Genomic DNA, 16,899 nt, shown 5'->3' on the forward strand with positions numbered 1-16,899 from the left:
TCGATTGAAAGATAATCACCTCCTCTAAATAATGATGTGTTATATTTTATGTTCCGTTTATGTTTCGTGAAGTTATAAGTAAAAATGCGGCATATAAGCAACACCAACATAATTGACGAATACATATAGCTGTTACTCACTACGTTTTTAACTGCGAATACAACTAATAGGCTGGTTGTATTTTACTCTTCAAGTGCTTTCCAACAACATATGACACATGACTATTTGATCAGTTTGATGTTTTTACTGATTGCAAAGTTTTTAATAAATTATCAAAACGGGACACTTCTGATTTGTCTGCAAATTTCAAAGCACTTTCATAGAGTTTCAGTCATAACGTCTACATGCATTGGAAAGTACATCTTCTTATCTTTCAAGTGATACTTTTTTTGGTTATTTGAAGGCCAAACTGCTGTTGTTAAATCTCTCCATTGGTATCCAAAGGTATTTCGATCAGGACTCTTCAGAGCGGCCAATGGTTTGTTTATTCAACCATTCATGGCTCCGTTCTTTCTAGCGTTAAGGGACCTACTGAGCTCTCAGATGCTGGACTGAACCGTGCCATCCAACATGCCTTTGTAATCTCCATCTCGACTTTAAGATGTGACACTGTCATTATTGAGGGGCGTTACTCACCTTGCCTGGAGCGCACTCTGTCCCATCGACCGGAGGACCCTTCTTGGTCTTACAGAAGTATTGATTATCTGGATGACTGCACCATAACTGCTTACACGGGTCGTATGTGCGGAACTGGACACAAACAAAGACAGTCCGGAAAATACTCAGACGATAAACACGTTTATCTCGTTTCAAAGTTGATCAAATTCTCTTAGGGAAACTCTATGACCCATTTCCACCACAGTTAAGAGGTGTACTCTGGCATAAATCCTTAAGCAATTTATCTTGTTTATTGACGTCAGCTATTGATGACATCGTTTCATAAGCTGCTTGAACACGACTCATCATTTGAAGGCTATAGACGCAGATTTCGGTACTTACAGCTGTGCACATCTTATACCCCACACCGAAGTCAAAGCGGCACTGCTCATCCATTGAGTAGTTGATTCCAGGAAGCTCGGTGAGTTTGGGCCATTTCAGCTCAAACGGATCGTCCAGAAGACAGTCGTACGAGCTGAAAATAAATTCAGTGGTTTGGGAAGGTTAAATCAGTTTATTGCTCCAAGATATTTGTTCAGACGTTTGCAATTACGCTAATCCAATGCAACACTTATAGGAAGAGTTCAGCACAAAATAAATAAATAAAATAAATAAAAATACCAAGATAATTATGTCAGACTAAAAAGAACTGGTTCAAAAGAATCATTCGTTTGTTAGATTACACTGGTTCCTCTGTCAGTTTTGATTCACTAAAAAGTACCGGTTCAAGAGAGTCATTTTTGACCACGCTGGATGTGCAGTCTGTTTTGATTCACCGGTTCAAAAGAGTCATTTGTTTGTCAGACTTAGATGATTTGTCTGTTTTGATTCACTAAAAAGAACTGGTTCAAAAGAGTCATTTGTTTGTCGGATTTAGTTGATTTGTCTGTTTTGATTCACTAAAAAGAACCGGTTCATAAGAGTCATTCGTTTGTTAGATTACACTGGATGCACAGTCTGTTTTGATTCACTAAAAAGAACCGGTTCAAAATAATCATTTTTGACTACACTGGATGCACAGTCTGTTTTGATTCACTAAAAAGAACCGGTTCAAAAGAATCATTTTTGACTACACTGGATGCACAGTCTGTTTTGATTCACTAAAAAGAACCGGTTCATAAGAGTCATTCGTTTGTTAGATTACACTGGTTCCTCGGTCTGTTTTGATTCACTAAAAAGAACCGGTTCATAAGAATCATTTGTTACCACGCTGGATGTGCAGTCTGTTTTGATTTGTCTGTTTTGGTTCACTAAAAAGAACCGGTTCAAAATAATCATTTTTGACTACACTGGATGTGCAGTCTGTTTTGATTCACTAAAAAGAACCGGTTCAAAAGAATCATTTTTGACTAAACTGGATGTGCAGTCTGTTTTGATTCACTAAAAAGAACCGGTTCAAAAGAATCATTTTTGACTAAACTGGATGTGCAGTCTGTTTTGATTCACCGGTTCAAAAGAGTCACTTGTTTGTCGGACTTGGTTGATTTGTCTGTTTTGATTCACTAAAAAGAACCAGTTCAAAAGAATCATTTGTTTGTGAATCGTAATACACTAAGCACATTGGATGTTGTGCGATGACGAATTTAACAGAAAGTTAAATTTGTGTGTCCTTGCCATTATTTTGTGGTATATGTTCTTATTTATCTCGCCAACATTTAATTCAGAATGCAAATGGACATTAACAACCTGGGAAAATATGTTTTCTATTGCCGTGAGTCTGTCGATTCTGCAACAGTCACCAAAGGGGGCGGAGCAAATATATGCATAGAGTTGAAATAGAGAAACTACTTTTATGGTGTTTATTTTTGTATTTTTAGTAAAATAACATTTTGAGTTTAGAATGACATGAGGGTGAGTAAATGATGGCAGCCGCTTAAGCTTTTAAATATGATGTAGAGAGCGTGTCAGCAGATATACAGAACTGCATCTTACTGGATGTATCGACTGAGTTCTTGTTTGCTGCAGCGGGACCAGTGATACCGGTGAAAAGCGGCCTGCACCAGTGGAGCCATTATACTGCCCATACTGGTTTCATCTGAACATCTGTTTCCTTGACCATCATGCTCCATTCCCAACCTGAAACAATCAACACACAACCACCGATTCAACCTTACACCATATAGACTTGCCCAACATTATTTCTCATTCAACATCCTGTTGGGCAGAGAGACAGACAGACAGACAGACAGTTGTTTTTGGATTCTGTTGCACAGACAAACAAGCGAATGTAAGTGCTGACCCTGATGATTCATGTGTATTCTCCAACCCTGCTTAGTGGGAAAGTGTTACTTAAGAGTTTGACCCCGTGACCCCAGAAGGAATCTTAAAGGGGCACCGGCTGTAGAGGGAGCTGTTGAGCAGCCAATGCTAACATGCTACTCTTTCAGCTGTTTGTACCATTCCAGAGTGATTAAAGCCACTAATGTTAATATCATCTTGACTACCAAGAGTTAACACATTTTTACACAAAATCAGATTATAAATGGGTCATTCAGCGAAACATTTTCCATGTCAAAAATAACAATCTAAGACATTCTATCAAACAAAGAATGTCCTTCTGTGTTTATAAATGTAACATTTTTAATGTATGTTGGGATGTAGCTACATCTTCAAAGAAAGTAACAGAGTTGACTGTAACGGTTCATTTAGTGTTGCGGTTCTTCAGACATTACACGAGTGATGACAGCATAAGGGTTTGTTTTAGAAAGAGAAATTAATCCAGAAATTTCCGCAAATATCCTCGTTGTTTTCTGATGATGATGTCATTCCTACAGAGTTTTCTTCTTCTTCTTCTTCTTCTTCTTTCCGTAATTGTAGATTATTTTAAATAATAGTGAGTTTTGATGGTAACAGGGTTGACACATAAATATGGGACACAACTTTAAGTCTTTAAAAATATATTATAAATATATGTCCTCTAAAATAGTATATATATATATATATATATATATATATATATATATATAGCTTTTATTTTTCATGTTTTTTTTCTCAATCAAAATATCGAGGAGAATAAAAAATAAAAAATAAAAAAATACATTTACTGGATTATTTTCTCTTTTTTTTCCTCCCCAATTTGTAACGCCTAATTCCCAATGCGCTCCAAGTCCTCGTGGTGGCGTAGCGACTCGCTTCAATCCGGGTGGCGGAGGACGAATCTCAGTTGCCTCCGCGTCTGAGACCGTCAATCCGTGCATCTGATCACGTGACTTGTTGAATGCGTTTCCATGGAGTCGTAGCTCGTGTGGCGGCTTCACGCTATTCTCTGGGGCATCCATGCACAACTCACCACACGCCCCACCGAGAGCGAGAACCACATTATAGCGACCACGAGGAGGTTACCCCATGTGACTCTAGCCTCCCTAGCAACCGGACCAATTTGGTTGCTAAGGAGACTTGACTAGAGTCACTCAGCACACGCCCCACCGAGAGCGAGAACCACATTATAGCGACCATGAGGAGGTTACCCCATGTGACTCTACCCTCCCTAGCAACCGGGCCAATTTGGTTGCTAAGGAGACCTGACTGGAGTCACTCACCACACGCCCCACCGAGAGCGAGAACCACATTACAGCGACCACGAGGAGGTTACCCCATGTGACTCTACCCTCCTTAGCAACTGGGCCAATTTGGTTGCTAAGGAGACCTGACTGGAGTCACTCAGGTTTACTGGATTTTTGCTTCTGTTAAATAACGCGTTGCAAAAGTTGGCATCAGTTATTCATTGTTTAGACTTATGTTAAAGGAATATTCCGGGTTCAATACGAGTTAAGCTCAATCGACTGCATTTGTGGTATAATACATTTTTGTGGTAATCAACATTATGCTACCAATGCAGTCGATTGAGCTTAACTCGTATTGAACCCGGGAATATTCCTTTAAGGAGGGACACAAACGGCGCCAATTTCGCAGAATGACCCAAATGCAAATTAATCACGTTTACGTAAGATAACTGGATGCTATTCACTAAATTAAACAAGCAAAAAAATGAGGTCATGTGACAAGCGCGTTATCATACATACTCCATACCGATTTACATGTTTAAAAGAATTGTGCACACTGCACAGTATTCACTACTTCTCCACAGCCATAAACCAAGTACATACTACAGCTAATGCAGCTAATGTATGTTAGCTACAAATCTTAGTAGAAAGTACAGTTGTACTATAGTTACTATCATCTATCAAATCTCAATGGTTGTTATCACCTTCATAGTAGCAAATAAACATGAAATATGTTGACTTTCAAAATCGTAAAAAGTAGTAGAATAAACCTACACGTGTCCGGTCTCGTGCGCCACCACAAACGCGGAGGAGAAGCCGTCTTCGTGGTTGAGCGTGCAGCTGCGTAGCGGGTGGCACATGCCTGTTACCGGGGCGTAACCTGGGCGACAGAGATCAAAGGGAAACGATGATGAACAAGAATGCCGGACATTCTAGACATCAGATCAGAACCAGGTGAGATTCATTGGGAAGGGAAGTACAAAGTTCCTAAGAGTCGTTGGGTCACCGTCAAATAAAACGGATGAAGCTTCTCTGATCAAAGCAAACATGAATTGAACCCAGAACTCAAAATCCACATGGTCCTCCTTCAACGTTTTGACACAAGACATTACTGTTCTGTTGGCAATGGCCTGCCTTCAATTTAAAGATTTAACTTGTATGTTTTTCTTGTTATCCTGGGCAAGAAACATAGGGAGCTGCTTAGCTAGATTGCATTTTAAGGCACAAAGGCTGTTAAAAAGGTAGGCAGCATGTAAATATGCACGCTTGATTTTGTTTGTTTGGCGCAAGGGTACCTAGTGGATACTAGTGTGAACTGTCCACTTCTGTCTAGTCAACTACCGTCATGGCGGAGCAACATTCTGAAGAGAACTTTAGTGAGCAAGTAAGTGTAAGTCAGATTAAACACATCCAGTTTAATGGCACAGATGCCACAGTAACACACGTTAAAACCCTTAAACTCTGGTGCATATTTGAGCTGCCGCCTACAACATTTTTTTATTGTTGTCCTAACTTAGCAAGCATGTAATTCTGGTTCTGTTCGCTCTACCTCACTTTGAAAAGTCTCATTTTATTCCACTAGGTGGCAGTAAGCACTAGAAAAAATTATGTTTTCTCTATCACATTCAATCACAATATACAGATGTGAACTGTACGGGGCGCTCTAACACATTATACCCCTCACAGATGTGAACTGTACGGGGCGCTCTAACACATTATACCCCTCACAGATGTGAACTGTAGGGGGCGCTCTAACACATTATACCCCTCACAGATGTGAACTGTACGGGGCTCTAACACATTATACCCCTCACAGATGTGAACTGTACGGGGCGCTCTAACACATTATACCCCTCACAGATGTGAACTGTAGGGGGCGCTCTAACACATTATACCCCTCACAGATGTGAACTGTAGGGGGCGCTCTAACACATTATACCCCTCACAGATGTGAACTGTAGGGGGCGCTCTAACACATTTTATCCCTCACAGATGTCAACTGCAGGTGGCGCTCTAACACATTTTATCCCTCACAGATGTGAACTGTAGGGGGCGCTCTAACACATTATACCCCTCACAGATGTGCTCGTCCATTGACATTCAGTCTAATGTTCAGTTCAAGCAACACCCTCATTATTTCATTGAATATCTCGGCCTCTGAGTGGACTACAAGCTCAATCTAGGTGTCATTAGAAAGCTGAGATCTTAGCAATTGCACATAATTTCATCATCAATAGTTGAAAACATATTTTCTGATGATTGTTTTTGCATGCATTTCCTTCTGGATGGCATATTTTCTTCTGGACATCTAAAATATAACACTGGATTATTTAGCCAAGCGAGCTCAGAAACAAGTAAAAAATGGCTCATTTTTTAGAAAACTGCCTAAGGTAAAAGCAGATATAAAGATTTTAGCTATTTGGGGCTTACAGCAGCAGTTATCGGTGCATAAATAAGACTTTTGTGTTTGATGATTACAGAAATCATATTTCACTTTGTGATTCTTTTGAAAATCTTTCGAACTGTGGTATTAGTGCAATAAAATAAACGATACAGTCACATTCCTAAGAGTGAGAGTTTTCATTTGATATATGACTTGCCTATTTAGATTCTATGTGAAAGACATTTATTTTGATATAGATATTTCTACCCCATTACCTCTAGGGGGCGCTAATTTTCACCGCAAATTCTTTGAGGGCTTAATTTGTTATTTTAAGTAACATAAATGCACAAGTGATGGGTATCTCTGAAAAGTTCAGATTTTAAGCTTTCAAATGAGATCTCATATGCCTGAATTTCATATATGGGGACTTTAACGTTTTAAACGTAATCCGCCAAACCGCACACTAACAATGCGTTGGCCAAGCATACCCATCTGCATAGGCATACTTGCATACAGTATGTTTCTGGCCTAAGACACCTTGTTTTGGCAAATTCTAAAGCCAGAAATATACATTATGCATGTATGCAAACACAGATGCAAAGTCTTGACCAACGAATTAAAGTTGAACATACTTATTGTGCGTTGTTGCGCTGCTGTGGCGGTAACAAACCTCAGTTCCTTCAAATGTCTGTGCTATTTAACCGGATGTGTTAGCTTATTATACAGATAGCTAGCTATACACATATAAGATCTAACTTGTTTTGCAAGATGGAGTGGTGGTGGCGTAGTAGGCTAAAGCACATAACTGGTAATCAGAAGGTTGCTGGTTCGATCCCCACAGTCACCCCCATTGTGTTCTTGAGCAAGACACTTAACTCCAAGTTGCTCCGGGGGGATTGTCCCTGTAATAAGTGCACTGTAAGTCGCTTTGGATAAAAGCATCTGCCAAATTCATAAATGTAAATCGTCAGATTCTCTTCAAACAGAAGCTCTTCCATGACAGTAGTTGACCTTCAAAATAGAGACTTGAAGTTTCTACTGAGGTGTATCTGAAGACGTGTTAAGGTTATTAATTCATTTTCTAAAACAAACTTCAGAAGCCAGACGCTTGCGTGTTCAGCTTAGTTTACATTTAGCATTTTAGCCTCAAGCGCACAAAGCTAACCGTATAGCTCAACCAATCAATCCCTCACACACACGAGACACATTTAACAAGACACTGAGTTTTCTCAGACAAACAAAAAGCACATCACAACACAGGCAGAGAACTACACTCGATCAAGAGATGTGCAGCGTTAGAGCTTAGCTTAGCATAGCTCAGCCTAGCTTAGCTTAGCCAGGCTGGTCTAGAGGTTGACGGCCAGTCTAGGCTCTGTTTAATAAAATGTACATGCTAATCACATCGCTGGACAGTCTTTGGCATGCAGGTGAAAGCAGAAGATGCAGAATATGAAGAAGCTTCCCTGCTAAAAGCACAGCTGAAACCAGCCTGAAGTGTTTTGTTGATATTAAATGGTTTAGAGATGGTTTAGCTCATCTACCATCCTTCCCAAGTTGGTTTAAGATGGTCTGACTGGTCTCCTAGCCTGACAAAGCCAGTCTTCAGGTGGTCTAGTTGCTGACATGTGCTTAAGACCCCTCTAAAACCAAGTTTTACCAGCTTGGCCAGGCGGTGAGATCCGTTAGCCACCTGTGCTGGGAACTACCTTGTGCTGGTTTAAGCTGGTTTACTCAGCAGCGTTATGAAGCTCTTAGCTAGCCGGTGGTGTTTTAGTCCCTTTGTTATAAAGCGTCAATAATAACTTGCCGGTCCAGCATCCTTATATCACATGTTTAACATTACCGATAGTCCCATTGCCCAAAGGCCACGTAGGATGCTGTGGGTTATTGGATTTTTTACATAACCAAAACAAAAAGTCAAAACACATATTTAGCCAGGCGCAGGGTTGCGTAAGAAAGAAAGAGCTGTTGCTAGCCGCGCTGTTTATCTGTCCACAGATAAATGTCATCCAGGAAAAAGCAGCTCAATAAAGCCAACATGAGCTTTGCGTTATCAAGCTATGACATTAGTGCTGAAATCACAGGGCATTATAGGACATTATATTGAAACTGATATTACAATATTGTCTCATTAGGATTAGCACAGGATCAACATGTTGCCCTCCATAAACAACCATAAACTTGCACTTTTCACTGACAGGGTGCAAATTGGTGCCCATTAGTATTTTAACTAGAAATACTCTTATAGGAATATTTCGGGTACAAAGTGAAGCACAATTAACAGCATTTGATTACCACAACAATAAACAAATGGTGGTTATAGTAAAGCACTTACAATTAAAGTGAATACAGCCAGTTCATAAACAAAAATACTGTTTCAAATGTATATACAGATGAAATATGTTTAAATTATGTGCTAAAATAAGCAATAGCACACTCGCAATCGTGCGATATGGCCCTATATCAGCACTGCTGTGAATCGGCTGCAGGTTGAGTGCCGTAGGTAATCACAGAATGAAACTAGTAGTGCATGAAACTTTTAGTAGTGCACTCGACCTTTCGCCCCACACTTCCTGTAGCACTCCACCTTTCACCCCACACTTCCTGTAGCACTCCACCTTTCACCCCACACTTCCTGTAGCACTCCACCTTTCACCCCACACTTCCTGTAGCACTCCACCTTTCACCCCACACTTCCTGTGGCACTCGACCTTTCGCCCCACACTTCCTGTGGCACTCGACCTTTCGCCCCACACTTCCTGTGGCACTCGACCTTTCACCCCACACTTCCTGTAGCACTCCACCTTTCACCCCACACTTCCTGTGGCACTCTACCTTTCACCCCACACTTCCTGTGGCACTCCACCTTTCACCCCACACTTCCTGTGGCACTCCACCTTTCACCCCACACTTCCTGTGGCACTCCACCTTTCACCCCACACTTCCTGTGGCACTCCACCTTTCACCCCACACTTACTGTGGCACTCGACCTTTCACCCCACAATTCCTGTGGCACTCGACCTTTCACCCCACAATTCCTGTGGCACTCGACCTTTCACCCCACAATTCCTGTGGCACTCGACCTTTCACCCCACAATTCCTGTGGCACTCGACCTTTCAGCCCACACTTCCTGTGGCACTCGACCTTTCACCCCACACTTCCAGTAGCACTTGACCTTTCACCCCACACTTCCTGTGGCACTCGACCTTTCAACCCACACTTCCTGTGGCACTCGACCTTTCACCCCACACTTCCTGTGGCACTCGACCTTTCACCCCACACTTCCTGTGGCACTCGACCTTTCACCCCACACTTCCTGTAGCACTTACCATAGATGTGACTGTCCTGTCGGGCACTTCTCATGCACCTTAGTCTAGCTGATCCCACAAAAGCTCAATGGGGTGAAGATCCATAACACTCTTTTCCAAGTGGTGTTGAGCGGGTAAAATTCAATGAAGCTGTCAGCGGAGGACATGTGAGGCGTCTATTTCTCAAACTAGAGTCTCTGATGTACTGATCCTCTTGTTTAGTTGCACATCTGGTCTTCCACATCTCTTTCTGTCCTTGTTAGAGACAGTTGTGCTTTGCCTTTGAAGACTGTAGTGCCACCTTTGGATGAAATCTGCAGTTTTTTGGCCATTTCAAGCATTGCATCGCCTTCTTTTCTCAAAACAGTGATTGACTGACGAGTTTCTAGAGAAATCAGTTTCTTTTGGCCATTTTTGACCTAATATTGAGCTTAAGACATGCCAGTCTATTGCATACTGTAAACTCAAATAGAAACACAAAGACAACGTTCAGCTTCATTTAATGAACCAAATATCTTTCAACTGTGTTTGATATAATGGCGAGTGATTTTCTACTATCAAATGATCAATTTATCATGATCACTCGAGGATAAGGTGTTGGAGTTTTTTACATCAGTTATGTCCTGAATATACTTTCTGATCAGTTGAATGCCACTTTGGTGAATTAAAGTACCAATTCCCTTCCGAAACCACAAAATCTGAACATTATTCCAAACATTAACCAACAAAAACTGACATTGGTTTAAGAGTTCCAAACCCTATTCCTGGAAAATGCCATATAATGTAGTTATAAAACCATTTACCCCCCATGATCCCTCTCCAAAACACTTCATGCCAAATCATTACTGCAGTTATGATAAATACATTGCTAAATCAATGCCTTCCAGTTACTGCTTGATGTCATTTGATTTCAGTTGGACAGCCACACATATTTCAGGCTGTTAGCTTCCAGATTGAGGGCAAATTCCCAAATGCATTCAGTGCATGTACATTAACACAAGCTTGTATCTATATTTGGCCTTTGAATCAGGGTTAAACCTTAGAGCAAGAGTGAGATGTTTGCCCTCGGGGGTAAAAGGTTGCCGTTAGAATGCCCCGCTGCAGTGTTATGAGCACAACACAAGCCAGAACCACAGCAACAGCAGATGTGTGAAAATGAAAACAGGTATCAAAGATTGTCTTTTAAACATCACACAGCGATCATGAAACCTAAAAACACACCCATCAGAAAGAGTAAAAAATACAGACGTGCAGTTTGAGACTCAAGTTGAGGGCAATCATGATGGGTCTGGGTAAAGTATGATCAGAGTATTCATTGATTGATTGATTGATTAATTAATCAATGTCGAATTGCCATTTATTTTAACCTACTGAGTCCAGAGCATGACCGCTGTGTGCATTTTCCATTCCCCTTTTGATATGTAACAAGGAGCCCCTAACTGCATAGAGAGCTATAGGATGCTCTGTTGCTCCATATTTAGTGCATGACTTAACCTCCAGTGTGCTGTCTGTCTTCACTGGTCTCAGAACAGTTATAGGAGAGCTATAGGATGCTCCCTTGCTCCCTATTTAGTGAATGACTTAACCTCCAGTGTGCTGTCTGTCTGCACTGGTCTCAGAACAGTTATAGGAGAGCTATAGGATGCTCCCTTGCTCCCTATTTAGTGAATGACTTAACCTCCAGTGTGCTGTCTGTCTGCACTGGTCTCAGAACAGTTATAGGAGAGGTATAGGATGCTCCCTTGCTCCCTATTTAGTGAATGACTTAACCTCCAGTGTGCTGTCTGTCTGCACTGGTCTCAGAACAGTTGTAGGAGAGCTTTAGGATGCTCCCTTGCTCCCTATTTAGTGCATGACTTAACCTCCAGTGTGCTGTCTGTCTGCACTGGTCTCAGAACAGTTATAGGAGAGCTATATGATGCTCCCTTGCTCCCTATTTAGTGCACGACTTAACCTCCAGTGTGCTGTCTGTCTGCACTGGTCTCAGAACAGTTATAGGAGAGCTATAGGATGCTCCCTTGCTCCCTATTTAGTGAATGACTTAACCTCCAGTGTGCTGTCTGTCTGCACTGGTCTCAGAACAGTTGTAGGAGAGCTATAGGATGCTCCCTTGCTCCCTATTTAGTGCATGACTTAACCTCCAGTGTGCTGTCTGTCTGCACTGGTCTCAGAACAGTTGTAGGAGAGCTATAGGATGCTCCCTTGCTCCCTATTTAGTGCATGACTTAACCTCCAGTGTGCTGTCTGTCTGCACTGGTCTCAGAAAAGTTTGTAATGCATCTAATTTTCATCATAACTTCATATAAAGCCTCTGAAAGACACATTTATCAGTTTTAGGGTCAATGTGTAATATGGGATTTTTTAACTGAAAATAAGCCTATAGTCCACGTATGTGGTCGTTGTGTTTATCAGCGCACCGTTTCACGATAAATCGCTCAAATTTAAAAAATGGCATATCGGATGAAACTAGAGACTCTAATCTTTTGATTCAAACAGGTTTCAATATAAAAACTGAATTAGATTTCTTACCAGATGTAGTTTTGTTGGAGTTTCAACCAAACACAAACTTACAATCGTCGTCATGCTGTTTGGTCACATGACTCGTTGAAAGCTTAACCCTTTACTGATAGCACAGAGTCTCCTGAACTGAGATCAGTCAGTTTAAATTCATTTAAATTATGAGTTGGCTATAGCAAAGGCAAAATACAACATGATAATGGAACAATGGAAATTATTTATTGTTAAAACAGTGAAAAAGCTTTTATATCTCAACAATGAATGCTACAACAAAAAAATGTAATTTAAATGGTTAATTTCACAGAGCTAATAAAATAAACAAATGTTGACCGTGCACAACCACTGATAAACACAATCAGCATTTCTGTTTTACTCTACATGCCAAAATCTCTCCTTCGCTTTAAGTCGCTTAAAGAGTATTTTTGGTTGTTACAGGTTGGCATCAAATGCCCAGTGTAAATGCTCTTGTTCCAGACCAGCATTACTGGAATGTTGATGCCAACCATTGGTGAACGTTAGCAGAAAGAAGCACTTACTCTGCACAGCCTCGATCGAGGGAAACACAGTACCTTGCATACCTGCGGGACCAAAATCTTGCCTGGTGAGGAAGATGGCGTGGTCGTGATGCTCGGCGTGGTCGGGGTCAAGTCTCTGCTGGGTGTTTGCCCAGCGACACACCTGCTCAAGACTCCGGGACGGATTCCCACGTTCAATCAGACTGATAGACTAAACAGAGGAAACAAACAAACACATTCAGACATCAAGACACTGCTGGAAACACAACGTCACAGATTTGTTTATTTATTCTAGATCAGTGCTTCTCAAGTGGTGTGTGGCAGGTCTGTTCTGATGAGGTCACACACAAGAGGGAAAAAACAACGCCAAATGTAAATAATAAAAGGCAACTGGGCCAATGAAGTGACACTCATTGTTTTGTCCAGACCTATTAAATTGTATATACTACAGATAAAAAATTACATTCAAATGATATAGTCTCAATAAAAGCTGAGATTCTTGAAATAAAGATAAATGTTGGCATAAGTAATGCAGAATAATCTTTAATATTATTTGATTGACATTTGATTCATGCATTTCAAAGGGGATTTTTCAATAAAATAATATACAACATTTGAACCAAGCACACGTTGCTTATATTCAGCAAATACTCATTTTAAAATATCAGTAACAATAATCAATGTCACTTTTACTTTATTAAAATAAGCTGTCATTTATCCCAACATAAGAGTCCCTTTCCATGCAAGTCTGTTGCCATTTTAAATAGATCGATATAAACATTGAAACCACTTTTCCACCTGTAACCACTAGATGGTGCCATAAACATGTGAAACTTACATATATGTTGTTCAGCTCATCAGCTTGAACAGAGTTCAACATGAGCCGTCAAACATTGTGCATCATATTTAATACACGTGGCGTTATAGGTTTAAGTTGCCAACACTCGTGTATTCAAGCTACAAGTATCTTAATACCTTTTATTTCATGATTGCACCGGTTGAAATGCTTCATGTTTCAAGTCATTACATATATAATGCTTACAGTATAAATATATACACACACACACACACACACAAACCGGTGGCCAAATGTTTGGAATAATGTTCAGATTTTGCGGTTTCGGAAGGAAATTGGTACTTTAATTCATCAAAGTGGCATTCAACTGATCACAAAGTATAATCAGGACATTACTGATGTAAAAAACAGCACCATCACTATCTGAAAAAAGTCCATTTTTTATCAAATCTAGACAGCAGCATCACTCCCACTCATGTTAAATTGATCATTTGATACTAGAAAATCACTCGCCATTAATCAAACACAGCTGAAAGATATTTGGTTCATTAAATGAAGCTGAACGTTGTCTTTGTGTTTCTATTTGAGTTGCACAGTGTGCAATAGACTGACATGTCTTAAGCTCAATATTAGGTCAAAAATGACAAAAAAGAAACACGTCAGTCAATCATTGTTTTGAGGAATGAAGGTGATAAAATGCTTGAAAAAACTGCAGATTTCTTCCAAAGGTGTAACTACAGTCTTCAAAGGCAAAGCACAACTGTCTCTAACAAGGACAGAAAGAGATGTGGAAGACCAGATGTGCAACTAAACAAGAGGATAAGTACATCAGAGTCTCTAGTTTGAGAAATAGACGCCTCACATGTCCTCCGCTGACAGCTTCATTGAATTCTACCCGCTCAACACCACTTGGAAAAGAGTGTTATGGATCTTCACCCCATTGAGCTTTTGTGGGATCAGCTAGACTAAGGTGCATGAGAAGTGCCCGACAGGACAGTCACATCTATGGCAAGTGCTACAGGAAGAGTGGGGTGAAAGGTCGAGTGTCACAGGAAGTGTGGGGTGAAAGGACAAGTGCTACAGGAAGTGTGGGTTGAAAGGACGAGTGCCACAGGAAGTGTGGGGTGAAAGGTCAAGTGCTACAGGAAGTGTGGGGTGAAAGGTCAAGTGCTACAGGAAGTGTTGGGTGAAAGGTTGAGTGCCACAGGAAGTGTTGGGTGAAAGGTCAAGTGCTACAGGAAGTGTGGGGTGAAAGGTCAAGTGCTACAGGAAGTGTGGGTTGAAAGGACGAGTGCCACAGGAAGTGTGGGGTGAAAGGACAAGTGCTACAGGAAGTGTGGGTTGAAAGGACGAGTGCCACAGGAAGTGTGGGGTGAAAGGACAAGTGCTACTTTAAGTGTGGGGTGAAAGGTTGAGTGCCACAGGAAGTGTGGGGTGAAAGGTCAAGTGCTACAGGAAGTGTGGGTTGAAAGGACGAGTGTCACAGGAAGTGTGGGGTGAAAGGACAAGTGCTACAGGAAGTGTGGGTTGAAAGGACGAGTGCCACAGGAAGTGTGGGGTGAAAGGTCCAGTGCTACAGGAAGTGTGGGGTGAAAGGTTGAGTGCCACAGGAAGTGTGGGGTGAAAGGTCAAGTGCTACAGGAAGTGTGGGGTGAAAGGTCAAGTGCTACAGGAAGTGTTGGGTGAAAGGTCGAGTGCCACAGGAAGTGTTGGGTGAAAGGTCAAGTGCTACAGGAAGTGTGGGGTGAAAGGTCAAGTGCTACAGGAAGTGTGGGGTGAAAGGTCAAGTGCTACAGGAAGTGTGGGGTGAAAGGTCAAGTGCTACAGGAAGTGTGGGGTGAAAGGTCAAGTGCTACAGGAAGTGTTGGGGTGAAAGGTCAAGTGCTACAGGAAGTGTGGGGTGAAAGGTCAAGTGCCACAGGAAGTGTGGGGTGAAAGGTCAAGTGCTACAGGAAGAGTGGGGTGAAAGGTCAAGTGCTACAGGAAGTGTTGGGTGAAAGGTCAAGTGCTACAGGAAGTGTGGGGTGAAAGGTCGAGTGCTACAGGAAGTGTGGGGTGAAAGGTCGAGTGCTACAGGAAGTGTGGTGTGAAAGCTGTCATTGCTGCACATGGAGGATTTTTGATGAAAACTCTTTGAATTAGTTTAAGAAAAAAAAAAGTCAAATTGTAATAGTAATTTAACACATTATTAATGTCCTGACTATACATTGTGATCAGTTGAATGCCACTTTGGTGAATAAAAGTACCAATTTCTTTCCATAAGAGCAAAGTTTACACACAATAAATATTGAAATGGTTTATGTTTATTTCACTCTGTTTTAAACATGTAATAATTCATATTTTTATAACGTATTTTCAAAGTTTAACATTGAAAGTCCGGGTCTAAAGGCTAAAACAGTCAAATCTATAATAAAACTCATTTGAAAAGTACCAAAAATAAATAACGAAGACCTGGTGAAAAGTTACTCATCCTGTATGCAGCAGTTTTTATTTCCCTTCATGTATTTTAGAGAAACACTGAATGAGAACTCATGGTCTCTTGTGGTCTCTTGAGGTCTCTTGTGGTCTCTTGTGGTCTCTACTTGGTCTCATGAGCAATGAAAGAGCAATTTCTGGACAATAAATGTCCTTTGTGAGAAAGACAGGGTCTTTAAGGACATGTTTAGCACAACTTCCCATCAGCTACAAACCGATCTGACGGAGAACTGAAGCTGAAATTAGATTCTGACTAGCTTTTTGTTCAGCTTCCAAACTATATCAACAAATGTCTCAAAACCAGACTAAACACAGTCCAGACTGTGTACAGCGCTCGAAACAACACAAAGCGCAGAAAACATTATAATATACTGTATATCTGACTTGTGAGGGTTTACAACTAAAGCAGCTGTTATACTAATGAACTGGCATTTGACTATAGAGTGCAACAGTGCCCGCCCCCTTTTTCAGTCGTATTATACCCATTCATTTCTTCCATAGTGATGTCATAAAGTCCTTCATAAAAGAGTTGTGCGTCATGAACCAAACTCACCAGCTCCGATGAATCACAACATCACAAACTTTGAAAATCGGACAAAAAGACAAAAGACTGTGTACTTACCGTCTTTAATGGGGGAATGAACTACAATCCCATGATGCATTGCGAATAACATAGATCTAAAGTTGTTAGTTATAAGTGCAGAATCAATATATTTAATGCATTTAGCCAAATATGCAGATATA

The 16,899-nt window shown here is 40.9% G+C and overlaps 1 protein-coding gene across 1 annotated transcript in view; it reads right to left on the bottom strand.

Moving 5' to 3' along the window:
• The window catches only part of LOC127626459 (A disintegrin and metalloproteinase with thrombospondin motifs 14-like), a 69,480-nt gene that overhangs the window by 16,063 nt on the left and 36,518 nt on the right, over nt 1-16,899 (bottom strand). The window contains exons 6-10 of the mRNA XM_052102240.1: nt 12,939-13,095; nt 4,935-5,040; nt 2,590-2,733; nt 1,000-1,132; nt 637-750 (exon numbers count right to left, since the gene is read on the bottom strand). Coding sequence (XP_051958200.1) covers nt 637-750; nt 1,000-1,132; nt 2,590-2,733; nt 4,935-5,040; nt 12,939-13,095 — 654 coding nt within the window. The remainder of the gene's footprint in view (nt 1-636; nt 751-999; nt 1,133-2,589; nt 2,734-4,934; nt 5,041-12,938; nt 13,096-16,899) is intronic.

Source organism: Xyrauchen texanus, chromosome 33 (assembly GCF_025860055.1).
Source record: "Xyrauchen texanus isolate HMW12.3.18 chromosome 33, RBS_HiC_50CHRs, whole genome shotgun sequence".
NCBI lineage: Eukaryota > Metazoa > Chordata > Actinopteri > Cypriniformes > Catostomidae > Xyrauchen > Xyrauchen texanus.